The sequence below is a fragment of the Scleropages formosus genome, chromosome 10 (assembly GCF_900964775.1).
Source record: "Scleropages formosus chromosome 10, fSclFor1.1, whole genome shotgun sequence".
NCBI classification, from domain to species: Eukaryota; Metazoa; Chordata; class Actinopteri; order Osteoglossiformes; family Osteoglossidae; genus Scleropages; species Scleropages formosus.
The window spans coordinates 20,439,781-20,454,850 of record NC_041815.1 but is presented as its reverse complement, the minus strand read 5'-3'; the positions used below and the strand labels follow the sequence as shown (position 1 = coordinate 20,454,850).

At 52.7% G+C, this 15,070-nt stretch overlaps 1 protein-coding gene across 1 annotated transcript in view; it reads right to left on the bottom strand.

The window, feature by feature from the left end:
- Positions 1 to 1,669: 1,669 nt before the first annotated feature.
- LOC108932171 (protein jagged-2) overlaps positions 1,670 to 15,070 on the bottom strand; it is a 30,751-nt gene continuing 17,350 nt past the window's right edge. The window contains exons 4-15 of the mRNA XM_029255435.1: positions 13,295 to 13,352; positions 10,058 to 10,312; positions 9,349 to 9,409; positions 9,115 to 9,245; positions 8,461 to 8,580; positions 8,062 to 8,175; positions 5,979 to 6,092; positions 4,337 to 4,450; positions 4,037 to 4,083; positions 3,733 to 3,909; positions 3,484 to 3,634; positions 1,670 to 3,361 (exon numbers count right to left, since the gene is read on the bottom strand). Of these exons, the coding sequence (XP_029111268.1) occupies positions 2,940 to 3,361; positions 3,484 to 3,634; positions 3,733 to 3,909; positions 4,037 to 4,083; positions 4,337 to 4,450; positions 5,979 to 6,092; positions 8,062 to 8,175; positions 8,461 to 8,580; positions 9,115 to 9,245; positions 9,349 to 9,409; positions 10,058 to 10,312; positions 13,295 to 13,352 (1,764 nt within the window). The 3' untranslated portion in view covers positions 1,670 to 2,939. The remainder of the gene's footprint in view (positions 3,362 to 3,483; positions 3,635 to 3,732; positions 3,910 to 4,036; positions 4,084 to 4,336; positions 4,451 to 5,978; positions 6,093 to 8,061; positions 8,176 to 8,460; positions 8,581 to 9,114; positions 9,246 to 9,348; positions 9,410 to 10,057; positions 10,313 to 13,294; positions 13,353 to 15,070) is intronic.

Sequence of the window (15,070 nt, the reverse complement as noted above, 5' to 3'; positions counted from 1 at the left end):
TGAGCAGGTAGGCAGACGCACACCTTTCTTTCCTTTGCCACAGTCTTCAGCTCCTCCAGGGGGATCACCAGGAGTTCTCAAGTCAGCTGAGAGATATAATGCCCTTAAACATGCCATGAGTCTACCTTTGGATCTCCTCCAAGTTAAACGTGCTCATGAAATCTCCAGGCAGATTCTTAAAACGTGGCCACACAACTGCAGCCGACTCCTCTTGATGTAGAGGAGCAGATGCTCTGCTCCTAGATTCCGCTAGATTGCCACGGTTGAAATGTCCACGGGGGGGTGCGGTGGCGCAGTGGGTTGGACCACAGTCCTGCTCTCCGGTAGGTCTGGGGTTCGAGTCCCGCTTGGGGTGCCTTGCGACGGACTGGCGTCCCGTCCTGGGTGTGTCCCCTCCCCCTCCGGCCTTACGCCCTGTGTTACCGGGTTGACTCCGGTTCCCCGCGACCCCGTCTGGGACAAGCGGTTCTGAAAATGTGTGTGTGTGAAATGTCCACAGAAACTGCTGTAAATTACACAACTACACAAGAGTAAATTACACAAGAGTTGGTTAGAGCTTGTGCCTTTTGAACCTAAAAGTTGTGGGTTCAAATCTTGCCTCTTGCTGCAGTACCCTTGGGCAAGGTACATACCCTAAATTGCTGCTGTAAAAAGTTACCCTGCTGTATAAATGTAATTGTTGGTACCTTAACAATGTATGTCGCTTTGGAGAAAAGCATCAGCTAAATGAATGAATGTGAAGATCAATTCCAGGCGGCTTCAAGTGAATTGGAAAAAAGGCTGCGCTCTTCGGCCTCACCACTAGGTGGCAGTACCGTCAAGCGCACTTTTCACCCTCGCCCCCCCACGAGGTTGTAAGCGCCCACGTCCGGTAACTTTTCCCCTTGCAGACTCTGTATCTACACATTCAGACTGTATATCCTGTCGAATAATTTTACCTCACTGTGCTAGTTACAATACTGCAATAAAAGACCGCAGGCCACACCACACAGAAGCTCAGGGACCCATAGAGTTGAGGACACACAACATATAATATTAACAGCAAAATGATGGTAACTTCATTAATATTTATAGCAATATTTATGTGAGTGAATGTGAAACTGTGTGTGTGTGTGTGTGTGTGTGTGTGTGTGTGTGTGTGTGTGCGCTGCGAGGCTGGACTATGGAGGCCCCGGAAGGTTTGATTTAAGCAGCCAAATGTCCTTCTGTTGGGCCCAGGGCTACGGAAGGGCTGAGGGTCGGGGGTTTAGGTGCTCTCCGTTTCCCCCCGTTTCCAAGGAGATGGGCGGATACAGGAAACGCTGGTGGTTTCCGCCCTCGACCTGTTTGCAGGGTTCCTCTCGCTCTCACTTTCACAGCGTGCCACTTGCTGCCGGGAAGGTGGGTGGGTGGGGTGGAGGGGGCACAGGGCCACCTAGTGGGGACTTTGATGGGCACCTGCAGTGTGGACCGTGACACAGTCCCTGTCACTGCTACCTTCGCGGAGCAGGACTACACATCACTTCACCGAGCTCTCCGAACATGAGAGAAATGCGGTGAAGGAAGGTGGAGTGCTGCAGTGTGCCAGTAACAGCGCTGTGGTGCTTTAATAGGGGCAAACAAATTCAGCACACCAGCTTACTCAATTCTCACTGACCGCTACTAACACACAGAGAAAGAAACACCCCGGTCCTGGTGGTAAATGCACTTTAATTACGATCCACACCTGATGATGAAAAACACAGCTAAATGAGGGGACAGAGCATAGAAAAAAGAAGCGACACTGACGCCATTCTCAGACGCGCCACCGTACAAAAACACAGGGCAAAAGAAGACACTGTCTCCGTATATACAGCATGTGCACATCAGCGTTATTTACGCGAGTATAAAAATTCAAACATTTTCCACAGGCTCTGCTCCTTCACATGGACACCAGCCAGCTTCCTTTGTCCACTTGATTTAGGCTCCCTCTCTTTCCTGAATGCCTGTCTTTCGTTTTCTTTATGTCCTCCGCTTTCACTATTCATTTGGCTGCTCGCTCTCTACGAGCGCATCCGGCTCCTGCCTGCTGCCTGTCCTCCATCTGCTCCTGCTAAAGGTGGAGGACGGAGACGCGTCTCCCTTGATGGCTTATAATCAGAGGCTTGGAGCAACTGTCTATGCTTTGGATTGGGGCCAGAGGTCAAAGCCTTGGGCCGGACCTCTGGGCGGACAGGACTTGTCTACCGAATCAACCCCAGCTTAAAGGACAATGCTTTGTGCAGCTGGCAAACTAGCGGGGCCTGTCAAACCAAGCCTCTCACAGCCGAGGGAAAGCACCCGCATGGACGTGCCGGCCTGCTCACAGCAGGAGGGACACACACACCCTGTGGGGATGTTCCTCCAACAGTCGACTGAGCAGAGTGGAGCTAGAAGCTTGGCTGCTCCACCTCCCAGGCCCTCCTCATCTGCATCCCACTGTCGCAGCAGGAGGGTCTTCAGCATACTAACTCTGTCCCTTTGTAGGGTTAGACCGTCCCATACCGTACTCCGGGGGGGGCAACTATGAACATGAAGAGCCACAGGGGAGGAGGGGACATGTAGGGAGGCACAAGCTGTTTCCAGCCCAGGGAAAATCCTGCTCCACACTGCCACCCTCCCACACATGAGCCCAAGCAGACAAAGATGGACACAAATGGACAGCCCTGGATGTGGACAAAAGAAGTTCAGGTCAGTGTGAGGTCAGAGTTCCGTTCAGGAGATATTCTGCCGCTGACATTGACATTGTACAATCAGGGGCCAGCCTGGGATGGAGGGTCGCCCCCAGGTCACTTTCCGGAACTCTGCCGTTCACCCCTCGATGACGACCGCATCCACTTGGAGGTTCAGCTGGAGTCGGAGCTCAGAGTTAATCTCGGGGGCCGCCTCAGAGCTGCAGCAACGCAACTGACAGGCCTGGGGTCAGCAGTGGCGTCCTGCAGTCACACCTCCAGTTCCTGACTGTCGGCGTAGTGGAAACGGTTCAGCTTCTCCCTTTCGCGGTTGGAGATGTCGAGCTTGGCGCCCCGGGTGGGCTTTAGGGTCGGGTCCGGGCCAGTCGGGGCAGGAGACGGGGGGTGGGTCAGTTCAATCTCCTCGGAGAGACACGGCGTCGGGGAGGCGGGCCTGGCGGCCTTCAGCGGCACGGTGCGGTCCAGGTTGCGGATGAGAGTGACGCACTCGCGCTGGTTGTTGATGCCTTCGTCCTGCGTCGTCTGCTGCGTCTGCTGCTTCTGGCGCTGCTTATGCAGCTGGGAGAGCAGCAGGACGCAGCCCAGGCATCCAGCAGCAGTGAGCAGTGCGAGAACACCCACCAGTACCATGTAGAAATTGATGCCGCCCCCTCCCGGGTCCGACATGGCACCTGGAGACAGAGAATCGGCGAGGGATGAAGAGCAGGTGAGTTCAGAGGAGAAAATAGGAAAATCCGGGAGTCTTAAACCTAAGAAAGACAGGTCCTAAGACCTAAAAAAAAACACTACTTACCCGAGCAATGCTGCCCATGACAGGGGTCCTTAAGGGTCATGCATTCACTGCCGTGGTAACCCTCAGGGCAAGCGCACACGTATCCTCCCTCAGTGGTGTGACAGGGCACCCCCTGTTGGCAGGGGTTAGGATCGCACTCGTCCATGGCGACCTGGAGGGCGAGAGAGAAAGCGAAACGCGGACCGTGAGCGTAAAAACTGCGCTGTGTGTATGTGATGGGCATGTAGACACACAGCGGTACCAGCTGACCTCGCAGTGCAGGCCTGTGTAGCCCAGCGGACAGTGGCACAGCACACCGCCTGATTGGAGCTCCAGGCACTGTCCTCCGTGCAGACAGGGGGAGCTGTCGCAGGCACTGGGCCCCACCTGGCAGAGCTTCCCAGAGAATCCTGGAAGGCAGTGGCATTTAAAGCCAGACGGAGAGTCCTGCAGAGCGCGGTGGGCGGAAACAGGAGTACACGGTGACCTTACTCAAAAGCGCAGAATTATTTCCTTCGCGTGGCCCACGTGTACCGCACATACACCGCAAAGTAAGACGGACGCAAGGCCTCACCTCACAGTGACCCCCGTTCAAACATCTGCTCTGGCAGCTGGTGTTCCCTGTCAAGGATCGCGACAAACGGACACACAAACAGTCAGTAAAAGCCATTTAGGGTTAAGTGACGTTTCCTGCACTAGGGTCATTCGTTAGTTTCCGGTGACGACATTATAACTGTCGCTTGTACAATTTTGCGTCCTGTTTGACGCTTCTATTCAAAGCGTCTCTTTCGAAACGGGTCAGAAGCCCGTTGCCGTATGAGAGCGCGTGCGTATGGCACGAACTCCCTGCTGTCCTACAGTCCATCCTACTCACTGATGTCACATCTGGGCCCGGTCCAGCCTGGCAGGCAGTCGCAGAGGTATCCCCCTATCAGGTTGCGGCACACACGTGCATTGACACACACCCCCGCCTCACATTCGTTAGTATCTGGGTGGAAAAGAGGGACAAGGCGTAAGACGAGCAGTCCGTGGCACCGGAAGCGGACCTACTATTTTACCTTCAAATGCTGAGCCCCGCTCGAGCCGAACCCGGGCGTGCCGTACACTTCCGAAGAGAAGAGGGAGACTCCCATGTCATAGCGGGAGAGTATTCTTTCCTCTCAGCTAACCAAGGCTGCGTCTCTAATTTCATGTCTGCGTGTGAATGTCAGAGCGCGCCTCCCGTGAGAACGGCGTGCAGATGTTTCCTGACGGGACGGTGACACCGCCCCGGTCACGGTGCGGCGCGGCGCGACGTCCAGGACTACCGCGTAGCGACGTGAAGGCAAATCGGTGCATCCGGAGAGCGCCGCGACGTAATAATTAACGTACCGACGAAGCGCCGAAATGCTTTCGTGTCACGTAACTAGGTCCTCATGCTCCCGCTGTGTGCTTCCGTACGCACGTCTCCATAATTAATACATGATACGTCCTCATTTCTCATGAAACTGGTAAAAATGTTGTTTACTTTGAAACTGTAAAATGCTGTTTACTAGCCATGTAGTCTTTAATCAGCAACATTAGTTAAATAATTAGTCTGCATTGCTGAAATAGGAGGATCCAGGAACAATGTTACACACAGAGCTGCAGGGATGGGTTGGGGGGACTATAAAATGTTGGTGTGACATGTAATTAGAGCCATTAAAACACTCTATATGACCATGGCATTCCACAAAGCCGCAGCATCACAGACGAGGGTTTATGCAGCAGAAGGAAAAGCATTTCCTGAGTGGCTCCACTGACGCCCTAATCAAGGGCAACTTGAGTTTTCTCTTCTACATTCCCCCATTTGCATTTATATTATATTTGTATATACCGAAGCAATTCCGACATGAAAACTTCCTGCAATGTACAACAACGGCGGAATTCCAATACAATACGGTTTTATGAGGACTGATGCAACGCAGCGTTTCTGTCTTTCTGCTCTGAATTACAAGGGGTGTCTGGCAGTTATGAGCTGAACCATAACAATTTAGGGCATTCCAGTTATTGGTAAAAATGCTAATGTGGCAGGACCTTTACAATTCGTATCTTAGCGAAAGCGATCACTTCTGAGAGAGCAACGAAAGCAACCGGAACGTGCTCCCTGTGAAATTTCGGGGTGTTATCACCCATCGCACCCGCATGTGCACTTTTGTGGGCATATTTGATGCCGCGAGCCATACGGGACCTTCACGCATTCAGAATTCCTCTTATCCCTAAAAACAAGTACAGACCCTTCCCCTGTGGCCATAGCAGGGAATTCGACAGAGGAGGATGATGGAGTCGGTAAGAACCTGGTCTCGTATCCAAAAGGCTCATTGCGCAAGTCCCGGAACAAACCCTGCTACCGTACCATCAAGGAAGGTACGGCACATACCATTAATAGCTTAAGAGAGCAAAAATACAGCAAATCATAAAGCTTTAAAGTTTCTTGTCCATTGAGCAACCCGGCAGTTGAAATATTAATTAATGAGCAAGAACAGAAGCTGGCTCACCTAGCTGGCACGTCCTACCGGACCACCCAGGTGGGCACAAGCACTGGAACCCCTGGGGGAGCTCTTGGCAGGTCGCCCCTCGGCCACATGGGTCGGAGGCACAGGGCTGCATAGCTGTGGGGGGGTTATAGCCAGTCAGCTCACCCATCACTTCAATCAATCCGTCACTCCATTCATCTGTTGCAGAGGGGTGGAGGGTTTTAACATGTGCGATGTATCTGTGTGTGTAAAATATCATACGGGCAGAATAACGCAAGCCAATGCTAAATTAATTGAGCTGCACCACATCGAATAGAAAGTGGCAGCACATTTTTCACAGCTGGCATGATCTTTGGCAGCTAGTTCTCCCCCGGGCCAAGATAGAGGCGGAGGGAGATGGCGGGTGGGTGGCTGGTTCCACTCCCCTGCAGAGGAATTAACAACAGAGAGTGAAGAGGGGAGCAGAGCAGAGCAAGGAGCCCTCATGCAGGTGGAGCAACACGCCTTTACAGGGTACAGCTGTAAAGTCTCCCATGGCTGCGGCGTGTCGTCTCCAATACATCTCACCGCTTTCATTTCTGCCCACACTCCCCTTCGAGCAAACGTGTTTTTATTCATTTCCTTCGGATCTTTCTGCATACGCAGTTACGAAAGGCTGTGAAAGCGCGTGAGGTGCAATGCCATTTTCTCGATCGCACTCAGAGCGAGATGCGGTCAGCGAACGTCATCTGTTGATCCGCAATCTCTGTCATGTCACTACAACAAAAGGGAATGCTGGGTTAAATGGCGCTCTGTCCTGTTCGCCAGCCCTGGGTGCCACTGGGCTCATCTCGGGCTCCTGGGATTTCCTATCTGTGCTGCGGGGAAAGGGTATCCGCCGCAATCGAGCTATGCTAGGGAATACACTGAATCCAGTGTGGTATCACGGTAAACACTATCGGAGGATCAGGAGTTGTCATAGCAGTTGGAACTACGGCCTTTCTTTTGACGGATGCAGGTTCGCATCCCACCTCCCGCTGCAGTACTCTTGAGCGAGGTACTTACACTGAATTGCTCCAGCAAAAAAAAAAAAACCTACCTGGCCGCATTAATGCGTAACGCATCCTGTAGCTGAACGTTCAGAGTCTCTTTGGAGAAAAGCATCGGATGAATAAATAAAAGCAGCGTAAACCTAAATGGGGTGGGAAATACGATGTTGTGTTGAGTTTTTGTCCGCTTGCGCTCACCCCACCTGCTCGGCACCGGGTAGCCGTTACGTGTATTTAGCAGGTTCGGTTTTGCACCGTTCGCTGGGCAGTGCGTTGCGAAAGGCGTGCTAGAGTATAGTGTCGCATTCGGGGCGTCACGATGCCATAAAGTGGTTTACGACGCTTTGGTTACGAGGCTGACGGCCAAGCTGCGGCGCCTCGACTTGTGCGCAGCTGTGCGTGTGTCTTTGGATGACCCCGGTGCACAGCGCACAGGATATCTACTATAAACACACACTGTTCCACATCATCTGTCTTCACCGCCATGCAGAGTTTTAATGCTGGTCAGCAGACTGCCAGGAAGGTGTCGTTGTTACACAAAATACATAACGACCCTGAGAAAGCAGAATACACGGCGTAGCTGCGGTGGAAGGTCACAGGGTTGCTGACGGACCTGCTGATTTACCAAGACCGACAGTACGGGTGTTACTGTAACACTGTGACACATTTGCACTCTGCATCGTCTCCCATAACAGTAAACCGGTGCGGTCAGCTTACAGTGCTGGTAACCGATCGGTTACGCCTGTATATAAGATAACTCTTTTTCCACCAGCAGGCCAGACGCCCCTCTTAAATGCTTAAGTTAATTCACCCATTGGATTGGACACCCTGCACACTCGCCCAGATCGTTGCTTATCCTGCTTAATAGTTCTGTCAGCTCATATGTGGAGAAACCAAAAATACACGGCAGAAAAAAGAATCAAAGCAGCCAACACATTCCTTTGACTACAGAAAAGCATAATAAATGGATGTATAGGCTTTTTAAACGCCTGCTTTGTGGATATTGACCCCGACTGGATCAATGGCAGTGGGTGTTCCCACATCGGTAATGTGCCGTATTGACGCGCGCCGATTACCCAGTGCGCAAGTTTGTCCGGTCCAGCCGTCTGCGCAGATGCAGCTGAAGCCTGAGGGGTCCTCAACACAGGTGCCTCCGTTTTTGCAAGGGTTTGACAAGCAGGCGTGCTCGACTGCGCAGGGACAGCGAGAGCAGTGGAAATGGAGAGAGAGGGTAGATTTCGTTGTACAGACAAAAAAAAAAAAAAAAAACATCGGAAAACCGTTTTATGTGGCTTGCAATTGTTAATTAACTCTACTGTATGCGTGTTCTTTGTGGGTCTGTTTATAAATGAGCTAGACAAAATAAACAGTATCGTTCAGTCAGTCCCACAGAGAGCCTGATGGATTTGCAATCAAACGTGTTCTGGTCCTTAGAGGTCTGCAGCTGGATGCCGTGCTTCTGGAGAGCGTCTCACCGATGTCGCAGTTGCGTCCACGGAAACCTTCTTGGCACAGGCACTGGTATTCATTGGGTTCGGTGTTGGCACAGGTGCCCCCATTCTTGCAGGGCTGGTGGGTCCCGCAGTAGTTCAGGTCTGACACGGGTAGGGAGCACCGAAGGGGAGGAAGGGAGGTGGTGGAAGATATGAGCCGTGTTCATCTCCAGTTCCTTCCTTTACCAAGAAACGGTGCTGCATGCTGGATATCCAGCAGTGCCTCGTGTGTTTAGCCAAATAGACAGACACACACACACACACACACACACACGCAGAGTATTTTTGCATATGTTCTAACAGTGATTTTTTTTTTTTGGCCAGATGAAACAGAGGTAGGTAGTTGCTGTTGCAACTTGCCAGATGAAGAGAAGATTCTAGTAAGCGGTGCCCCAGCGCTCAGGGTGTGTGTGTCATTCCCCCGTGCTGTGCGCACTGAATAGGAACAAAGCTCTGAAGACCCCATTTAAGCACTGTCTGCCTCACATTCTCCGTGCCCTCAATGATTGTTTTGCCTAATAGAGGTCAAGCAGTTGACTTCGGTGTGCGTTCCAGCCGTTGAGTCCATTTTACACTTGTTCTATTGCATTGTGGCAAATGTGCATGATGCTGGGGACCCCAGTCCTGTTCCATTACCTTTGTCGCACAGCAGACCACCCCAGTTGGTGTCGCACACGCACTTCCAGGGCTCGGTACAGCTGCCGTGGACGCAGCCCGGGAACGTGACGCACTGATCGCAGAGAGGCCCCTGCCAGCCGTAGTGGCACCTACAGCGGTCAAGGGCAGGGGGAGAGGGAAATGACTCCGCTTTACAAGCCTGAAATAGAAACCGTTGCCGGACGGCGTGGTCCCGCGGCGGCTCAGACTCACTTGCACTCTCCGGGCAGGCTGCAGAAGCCATGAACTCGGTGACACCCCTGTCTGCACGCAGCTGAAACGACAGCGCAGCGCAGCGTGAGGTGAGAATGCCCGAGACGCGAAGCGGAAACGCACTGAACGAAACACATCAGCTGGAATGCAATGATCAAAATGCACCAAACAAGAGTGACAGAATCAAAAAAACTTACGCCGGACCCTGTAAAAATCCACCGACACACTGTTCAACACATTGTCCCAGCATCACCAGCGTTAACGCCAACGCTCACCACTTGTACTCAACCCGACAAATGTGAGCACACTGTGCAGTAGGTCCATCAGTACGGACCTAATCTTTAGCACAACATCACATCAGATGAAACCGCTTGTCCCATATGGGGTCACGGGGAACCGGAGCCTACCCGGCAACACAGGGCGTAGGGCCGGAGGGGGAGGGGACACACCCAGGACGGGACGCCAGTCCATCGCAAGGCACCCCAAGTGGGACTCGAACCCCAGACCCACCGGAGAGCAGGACCCGGTTCAACCCACTGCGCCACCGCGCCCCCCTTTCTGCACAACATGCTCCACTGAAAACATTTGTGCGCACATCAGGAGGACCAGACAGTAACGCAGCACTGACTTGTAGAAAAACAAAGACACCGTATAAAAGAAAGCTGCATCTAAAAGTGAAACACAGACCCTCGCGGACCTCATGACTCACCCTCCAGGCACTCGGTTCCCGTCCAGCCCTCCATGCAGACCTTGTTGCCCCCGGCGTCGCAGCTGTAATGGCCGAAAAAGTCATCGCGGGAGCGGCAGAACTTGTTGCAAAGGGGGCCGTAGTAATTAGCGTCGCAGCGAAAGCGCAGACGGTACTCCAGGCTCAGCTGGCGTCCGTGATGCCGGAAAGTCTGCCACTGCTCGCCCGGGTTCAGCATGGAGGAGAGCAGAACCCGCTCGATCAGCTCCTCCTGGGCTGCATGAACCACGAGAGGAGGATGAGGAGGGAACGGGCACGAGGGTCACCGGAGACGGTTTATCGGCATCTACTTGTCATTGTACCGCAGTTTCCAGTCTCTCATTTTGGACACTGAGGCATTTCCCGTAGCAATTCGGGTAACGGTTAAGCATGAGGGCCAAGAGCGCGGCTGCAGGACCCATCCTCGGAGATCAGCCGGCAACCTTCAGGATTCAAACGTGTGCCCTTTACCCCCGGCGAGCTGCTGACTCATGCACCCCTAGAGCTGACACGAGCTGACTCATGCCTTCACTCAGCTTAATGAGTGGTGCGAAAGCGGCGCTGGCCCAGTCGGGCTTACGGCACCCGGGGGGGGGCAAAGGGGCCACGGGAGTGTGGCGCGGCGGGCGGGCGAATTCGCTGAGAGAGTGGCAGCCGTGGTCGGGCAGAACCTCCCAACGAGCTGTCATCTCTGACGAGCAAATAATCTGCACTGACAGGGTATTAACACAGAGAGTGTGCGTATCTGCGTGGTTCAGCAAGTTTCTCTGCGACCGGGAGCATGTGAGACAAGGGGAAAGTACAGCGGACGCTACAGGGAGAACGTTTAAAAAAATAAATATTAGCGCGGGCGAGCAAAACAATTGCGGCGAGAGCGTGTGAGAGGAAGGAGGGCGGAAACGGCGGTGGCGGTGGGGGTCCGTTGGATGTTAATTCGCGAGATGGCGAAATCCAGATAGAGAGATGAGGTCATTTCGGCCGAGACAAAAGAACGAACACACGGGCGCACGAGAATATGAATGTTTGAGGGAAGAGGGTGAACGACTTGTTTCGCGCGTCTGGATCTGGAAGCGGTTCCGGAGCTCCTCGCCGAGGGGGACCGATCGCGCTTCTCTGCGCTCGACGCAACGGTAGCTGAGCAGCGATAAGCATTTCTGTTTGCTGCACGGCGCACAGTTTTCGCATGAGCGACTGGAATTCTCCGGCGAAAAGGCTGAACCGGTAGCGTGATCACCCCGGCGACGGCACTGACGCGATTATACGAGACAGCGGGGATGGGAACGACTGAACGACAAATGAGATGTGCAGATGTTGCTTCGGGGGCCTTGGGGGCAAAATATGAAGGGTTGGGAGCCAGAGTATAAAGACAAGGTAAAATCAGTGTTAGCCCTTTGCCTTGCGTGGGTACAGATGCGCGCACACACACACACGCACTGAGGGAAAGGCATGATCAACAGAATTTACTCAGTGCTCCATACTGGCAGGAGAGATGCGCATAATGTAACGATAATTAGCATCATCACACAACACACCTCAGTAACATGTTCAGTGATAAGAAAGACAAAGAAACCGGTCAAGATTGAACACGGTTATAGTCCTGCGCTCTCAGGTTACATCCGTAATCCACTCTGTGGTTCTTTACGTCTGTTTTTCCCCGAGGTGGTGAAGCGAGTGTGTCCTTGGCAGCGTGTGGGAGCACGTTGCTCCGCGTTTCAGGAGCACACGAGTCGAGAAACTGACTAAACGCTGGAGCGGGGGGGGCGGTGAGTGTGTTGCATGTGGCTGGAGCGTGTCTGGATCCAGCGCGCGGATCCCTGAATGAGCCTGCAGGCGGTGGATGGCGGACCGACACGCGCAGGTGCGCAGCCTCACGCGTAAACGTGTAAAAAGCCACACCCTGCACGGATATATATGACAGGGCACACGTACGTGTATAAACACATCAGGAAATTGTGCATTTATCGTTCGCGGTCTTTTCGGCGTTACGTACGCTTGCGCACACACCGCGTACCGCACACCCGGCGCTGATGCCGCTCGCCGTGTCTCACGCCAAGGCAAGCTTCAAACGGAAATACCAAGCGCCATCTCCGACTCAAGGAAGCGTAGAAATACAGAGACGGAAGGGTTACGACAAGGATGTTACGCAATGTTTTAACCCAAACACCTGAGGGTGTGTGTTCGGCCACTGACTGGTCTCTGCGCTCATGTTTATAATAGGGAAAGTGGTACATCTTAACGGTTGTCTCCCCTCTGCAGCCAGACGTCACAAAGCACATCGAGGTTCCTGTCAGGGGCCGTCGACAGAGACTCTGGCGGCTACGAAAACACCCCGCCCTTTAAATCCAATATTATGCGGTGTCATAAGCAAGTAATTCTATGCTTTTGAGACGCCATAATCAACTCTTTAGTACGGCTTAATTCTAGCTGCCAGGGGCCTTTAAACAGAAAAGCAGAGATTTACTGGATATTTGTTGGAGAGATGAGAGAGATAAAGTAGGGGAAGGAGAAATGGAGGAAAAATTGTTTTTGTGCGCGTGAGAAAGAGGGTAGAAGGCATTGCGAACGTGTGTATGGGAGACGGAGGGACAGAGAAGCAAATTGGAAAGAAGGTATGGTGTGTGTGTGTGTGTGTGTGTGGGGGGGTGAGAGGGAGGTAGAAAAAGACAGGAGGATGTTCAGTGTGTGACCATGTTTTGGTAACCTTCAGGGGATGTTTTTTAAGCAGAGAAAACCTCAAAAACAGAAAGGGTAAACCCCAGGAAAACCCCATGCTTTTAAAAAGCTAATGGTACAAAATGTTGTGCGCCGTCAAAATTTCATCGGTTTTTCAGCTTCGAGAAACCGTGCGTGGTCTCGTACGCCTACGTGCGTGCGATCTCCGTCTGATGGCGTGTCAAGCGCCGCATTCTCCGTCACAGAGCTTTACCCCAATCACCGGGAGCGAGAATGAGGGCGCGGGGCAGGAAACGAAGGCGCCCCAATGAACGACCCCGCGCGCCTCTCGACGCGTCACATGGGGGGGTGAAGAGGGGACCCGAAGAAACGAGGGCACGGTGTGCTCCGCTGGGTGTGGGTGTAAGGAAAAGTAGAGTGTAAGGACTCTCTATTCCCCACCTCTCCCTGTGTTCCTGTTGCTCCACGTTACACCAGCGGACAGGACTGGGCTGTCTCACAAACACACACACACACACACACACAAGGGCTATTTTCCACTCCTACCTGACTCTGAGGTCTCATTATCATGGTCCAGGGCCTCAAGCACAAGAGAGAAGGATTTCTGCAGACAGACAGACAGACAGAGAGGCCAACATTAACCCACAGTAATGCTTTAATATCCCCACTTTAATCTGACTGCACCCATTAAGCCATTTATAATGCATTTTGCCGGCACTTTCAGGATCTGCCAGAGTTAGCGCAGTATTTTCTTCAGGCTACAAAAGTAATAAAGTGATGCTGCTGGAAAAAAAAAAAAAATGCATGAAAGACCATGACACGGAAACACGCGAACTAAAATTTACACAGCACCGGTCCCTAGATCCCGGGGAAAAGGTGAGTGTGGAAATACGTCCGCTCCGCGCTCTGTAATCGACGTAAAATTAAACGATGCGCAATGAAGTGCTACTCGAGACTAATCCTTGGAAGCACGCGCAGGCAGGCACAAGAGCAAACATGCTAAGCCTCAAACGGCGGACCTCAGATCGGCTCGCTGGATAAAACGCGTCATTGTAGCGACACACGGAAGCGATGCCTTCGATTACGAAAATGGCGCGACTTTGTAAAGGGAGGGAAACGGCTCTCGTTCCGGTGCGTTTGCCGGTGGATCGGAGGCGTGACATGAATAATTCAAGGCCTCCCGTGGAGATATTGCTTGCGGAGGCACGCGGGAGCCGCGTAACGCGCGAGGGCCCTCCTCACCGACGGCTCGCATGCGTGCTCACGGGCACCGGCGACGCCGGGCGGAGCGCGCAAACGGAGAGGGGGAGCGAGAGATGGGCTGAGGGACGAAGAGGAGGGAGGGAGGGAGACGAGGGAAAAGAGGATTTCTGGATTCAGCCAACAGAAAAAATTACATTAAGACTGGGGGGGGGTGACTGATCTATACATCTGGCAGCTGTGTGTGGGTCTGCAACTTTCTGAAAGAATTATAAAATGCATGTACTACTTAGAAAAAAAACATGAAAATATCTATTTTAATATGTTATTAGTGGATTTTTAAAGAGGGAAGGTGTCGTGTGGGGGGTGCGGTGGTGCGCTGGGTTTGATGGGGTCCTGCTCTCCGGTGGGTCTGGGGTTCGAGTCCCGCTTGGGGTGCCTTGCGACGGAAGGTGTCCCGCCCTGGGTGTGTCCCTTCCCCCTCCGGCCTTGCGCCCAGTGTTGGGGGGTTTAGCTCCGGCTCCCCATGACCCCACATGGGACAAGCGGTTTCAGACAACGTGTGTGTATCGTCTCGTGTGTTTCATTTTACTGCTTCTCTGACAGGTTAGCTTATCCACGGCATACAAAGATTTTTAAAAATTTTCTTTCCCGCAACCTGAGAGACAAAATAAGGGAGGAGGAGAGAAGGGACCGAGCGAAAAGGACAGCAGAGAAGGTGTGTGAGGATGAGGGAATAAAAAGAGAAAATAGGGGAGATATGAAATGAAAGCGGTGAGGAGAATACACGTTCACACAAAGCATCTGCATTTATTCGTTGAGCAGAGGCTTTTCTCCAAAACAACTTAAGAGCTGTATTATGAACTAATATTTACAGATACCCACACACACACACACACACACACACACACACACACACACACACATTCCCCTGCCGTTACCCTCGAACCCCCGTCGTATGAACCCCAGCCTACGGGTCTCCGCCTCCCTCCGCTTCCTCCCTGTCGACAAAGACAAACGCAGACGACTATCTCAGCCTGTGTTTGTAATCCCCTATAACACACCACACCACACCCTGTGACAGGAGAGGAAATCCCAGTGGGCTATATCACAACTTGCAGG